A 4,471-nucleotide genomic window follows, 5' to 3' on the forward strand; every position below is an offset into this window, starting at 1 on the left:
CTCCAGAAGCTCCAGTGTATAGCGGACGGCTAAAGCGTGCGGAGAATGTCAGAAGAGGGCGGGGTAGATCGAATTTGACATGGGAGGAGTCCGTTAAGAGAGACCCGAAGGATTGAAGTATTATCAAAGAGCTAGCTATGGACAGGGGTGCGTGGAAGCTTGCTATCCATGTGCCAGAGTCATGAGTTGGTTGCGAGATCTTATGGGTTTCACCTCTAGCCTACCCCAACTTGTTTGGGACTAAAGGCTTTGTTGTTGTTGATCAAATTTTGAATTTTGATGAACAATTTTTAAATCTGATAAACAAAAAATTGAATTCAAAATGGAAAAGAAAAAGAAATGGGAAAAACGAAAAGGTAAAAAGAAATTAAAAATAAGAAAAGAAAGAAAGAGGAAAAAAATAAAAAATAAAAAATAAAAAAAACAGAAAATAAAATAAAATAAAACGAAAAAGAAAAACACAAAAAGAAAAAGGATCCGCCGTGAGCTCGTGCCCAGGTCTGCAACAGTCTAAAAAGAGCAAAACTATGTGCACAGAGGGCTGCAGAATCGAGTTACAGACATGCACCTCTGTTTCAAGCCTTCTGCAGCAAAACTTGATCCTGAAGCAAACATGTCAAAAAGCACACAGCAAGTAGCAACTCGAGTGTTCCTTCTTTTACAAAAGCCGCAACGCCCTGCTAATACTCCAGGCCACTCCTTCCGTGGTAGGATAGGACGACGCCGGCCCTGCAGTACGGACAATCGGCGCGGGACTGCAGCCACTGCTCCAGGCAGGCCGAATGGAAGATGTGCTTGCAGCGCAGCTGGATCAGCCCGCCTGATGCACCATGGCATCCTTCAAGGCATATCGAACAGTCCACTGAGGACTCCACGTCGTCGTCACTGTCGATTGTTCCTTGGAGAGCTTCTTGTCCTAGTTTGGAGACAGGCCTCAGATCATGTGGCGCTACCACCGCCGCGTTGCTAAACGTCTCTGCTGTGACCTGTTTATCTTTGTGGCCTGACAGGGAGGCGTTGGAGTTGAAGCGAATAGTCCGGTTAACCAATCCGCCGTCCTCTGATGAGCAGGTATCACATTCAGAAGGAAGATCAGGTCCAGCCCAAATGGTTCCTACAGCTGGTGCTGTTAGCCTGAAACAACCGGGAAACTGAGGATCAATGCAGAACAGGAAATATCGAAGTGCATAGATCGGTGCTTAAGACGAGCCAACGCTGTGCGCTAAATGCCGATGCGTACCTTCTCCCTGGAAACAGGTCGACACTTCGGAGCCTTTGATGAAGCCTCTCCTTGGCCTGTTGAACCGCATCAGGAAGTCGGTCATTTGATGTGTTGCTGCTTTGTCTTGTGCTGAAGAGCACGTTCCTTGTTGGTTCGGTTATGCTTCCGCTAGACGCCCCTCGCTCTCTCGGGCTTCCTCCAAAAACATCATAGCCCTGTGTTATATAAATTGACAGATAAGAAATTCACAATCCAGAGTCACTGAAGTTTCTACTTACTAATGACCAATATTTCACAAAAGTTTGTACTGGAAACAAAATTAATCTGGAAAGTGTAGAACGTAAACACTTTGACTAATCATAAAAAGACCAAGCATGTCTAGAAGATCTTCAACGGAAGCATTTAGTGCGAACAAATGATTGCATTCCATAGCACCCCGATGGGTTTACTGGTCAAACATAAAACTTTTGTGGAACATTTACAGGATAACTGAACTTTTCTCACAGAAGTAAACTACACATCTTTGCAATTAGTTGCAGTGCACTTCATTCTAATTTTTACATGCTCATAGCTCAGCAGACTCACATAAACTCCGGAAAAGCCAATAATACTTTGCCCTTTTACTATCTTGTATTGACAAAAGATAGGCAATCCAAATTGACACCACAAGGCCAATATATCTTAAGATGATCATGCTAAATGCTAGTTACATCAAATTTATGCTAAATGTACTGATCATTAAATATTGGAGCACGAGCAACAACTTGCACATGAAAGGCACATAGCAGTAAGTACTAGTAAGCAGCACCACACACATGAAGAGCACCCTCTTGTTTTATGACACCTTGGCACATTTCGCACCAGTAATTTAACACCATGAAACACATGAGTGCATGACTAGCTTTGGATTAACCAACAGACTGACCGGACAAATTAACCATATCAAAGAAACAATTTTTTTGGCAACTATAAAATGTAAAATGACACCTTTTTAGGGTCACCCTGAATACAATCATGCAATTTGATTCGTCAATTCAGAGTATTGTTTAACACTGCACATGATTTATGCCTCTCCTATTTCTTTTGCGAGCATATACCTTATGTTCCCTTGCCAAAATGGTTGTTCTAGAGAATCAAACTGTTTACCCCAATCATGATGAGGGATCATCATTCTGTCTGAAAATTATGCAGTAACCAAAATATTCAAGGAGAATGTGCCGTTTGGAATCTCGATTTGCATTTTTTTAAGACAGGAATCTAATTCTTGCTTCACAATATCATATAACGTCCACCCACGAGGAGCCATTGCCTATTAAACCATCCTCAATCAATTATAGTACTATTTGGGTTCCCAGTGATTTTGGGTCCCTTTGGACGACACAGAACTAACTATAGTCCTCCTGCTCGCTACCCCGTAACAACCCGGTGTGTCATTTCATCGAACACAAGGCACGCTTATCATAAGCTGGATTACACATACCAAAACGGAGTATCCGCTCCGCAGGAACTCGCCGCAAAACCTCCCTACTCACTACCGAGTCGAGACAGAGGGTCGGGCACACGCATCGCAAGGGGAAGAAACAGAGGCAGACAGGAGACGCAGAGGCGACTTTGAAATGGTCATCTCACCGGCCTGTGGTGCGCGGAGCGAATGGGGTGAACCCGGCGGCGGGCGGCGGAGGAGTCGATGCAGCGGGGCTCGGCGGTCTCCGGAATCGGTGGCGGCGGCGGGCGGCGGCGCTGGTAGTAGAAGAGCTTAGCGGTTATCGGCATGCAGACACAAGAGAGCCTCGCTTACTACTACCGCATCTTAGCGTGCTCCTTTTTTTGTTCTGCGGCCGCCAGCCGACGTGTGTGCCGCTGTGTCGCCACCGTCGCCTGCTCGCCTCCGCTCCTTCCGCGTCGTCTACCGACTACCGCCCAAGTTGGGGCTGTATGCTTCTGAGCTTCGGATGAGATGGCCAACGCGGCGGCTCTTGTCCTGCAGCGCACGGCGTTGATTCATTCGCGCGCTCTTGCCGGGCGTTTTTTCATAGTAGTGTTTTCTATAAGCGTTTTTATAAGTGTTGCCCTTTCGTTCAAGTGGCTCGCCTAAATCTGAGTTTATGGGCCATTTTTTTCACCAGATTTTAGAGAATCTGTTTTGAAGAATCAATGTCAAAAAAGAGAAAGAATATGACTGAGGCATGAGAAGAATCCCAGAGCAATCACACCATGTCTATTTCTCGCCTTGATATCCAAGAAAAAAGGGTCTATTTCTCGCCTAATGCATTTTTTAGAAACATTTCTCTCCTTGCATAAGTCACGGTAGCTACGCCTCTGGCTCGAGGCTAATGGACCGGCCCAGTATTTTAGCTGCCTCTGGCATGAGTATTTTTTATGTATTTTTGTTAGGAATTTTCATTATTCTTACCTGTTTTCATTGGTGGTTTTCCTTTATTCTTTTATTTTCTGTGTGTTTTCTGTTTTTCTTTGTTTTTTCGTTTTTCTTCAGTTCTCGTAGGTTTTCTTTGGTCTTTTTTTTAAAAAAATATGCCTATTTTTTCTAATACACATTGTACATTTTTCTTATGCAAGTGTAAATTTTTATTGATATATGTTCAATAATTTTAAATATAAATTTTTATTTTTTTAAACATGCTATTTTTTTCAAATACATACACACTGAACTTTTTTAATGTTAATTTTTTAAAAAATACATAAATTTCTTACATTATATATATATATATATATATATATATATATATATATATATATATATATGTCAGAAACATATTTTGGAAACACGTGAACATGTAAAAAAATCAAGTACATTTTTTAATGTTACGAAACAAAATTAATAGTGACAAGAACATTTTTTACATTGTCTGGTGTTTCTCTAAAATGTCATGAACATTTTTTTGAAACACGTGTAGAATTCTTTTAAATGTACCGTACATGTTTTGAATGGTACCAAACATCTTTGTTAACTAGACAAATCTCCTTATGTCGTGAACCAGATGAAGAAACTCTGAGGCTGGTCTACCGTTAGCCATTCGCTCGAGCGGCTGTTGATGGCCATGAGCGTCGTAAAGGTTTGGGCACAACGAGTGAGCAGCACTGGAAAATGCCAAAAGGAGGCAAGGGTAGCATGTCATGGACAGCATAGATGGAGAAGCGATGAATTTTGTCACTTGTGGGGAGCAAAAGAGACATGGACGGGAAATGCAAAAAAATGAGAAAATACGTTTTTTGGATTTTCGAAATCAA

The 4,471-nt window shown here is 42.3% G+C and overlaps 1 protein-coding gene across 1 annotated transcript; it reads right to left on the reverse strand.

Moving 5' to 3' along the window:
* Nucleotides 1–585: 585 nt before the first annotated feature.
* LOC125550644 (probable E3 ubiquitin-protein ligase RHY1A) lies at nt 586–3,211 on the reverse strand. The gene is made up of 3 exons (XM_048713684.1): nt 2,852–3,211; nt 1,241–1,437; nt 586–1,134 (listed from the first exon to the last, which is right to left on the reverse strand). The coding sequence occupies exons 1-3, from the start codon at nt 2,993–2,995 to the stop codon at nt 681–683; spliced, it is 795 nt and encodes a 264-aa protein (XP_048569641.1). The 5' UTR covers nt 2,996–3,211; the 3' UTR covers nt 586–680.
* Nucleotides 3,212–4,471: the final 1,260 nt, after the last annotated feature.

The sequence above is a fragment of the Triticum urartu genome, chromosome 4 (assembly GCF_003073215.2).
Source record: "Triticum urartu cultivar G1812 chromosome 4, Tu2.1, whole genome shotgun sequence".
NCBI classification, from domain to species: domain Eukaryota; kingdom Viridiplantae; phylum Streptophyta; class Magnoliopsida; order Poales; family Poaceae; genus Triticum; species Triticum urartu.

Coding starts and splice junctions, on each gene's coding strand:
- LOC125550644 (XM_048713684.1), bottom strand. CDS start 2,995: ATGCCGATAACCGCTAAGCTCTTCTACTACCAGCGCCGCCGCCCGCCG. Junction 1,438..2,851: donor GCTCCGCGCACCACAGGCCG/GTGAGATGACCA, acceptor TATATAACACAG/GGCTATGATGTTTTTGGAGG. Junction 1,135..1,240: donor GACCTGTTTCCAGGGAGAAG/GTACGCATCGGC, acceptor CGGTTGTTTCAG/GCTAACAGCACCAGCTGTAG.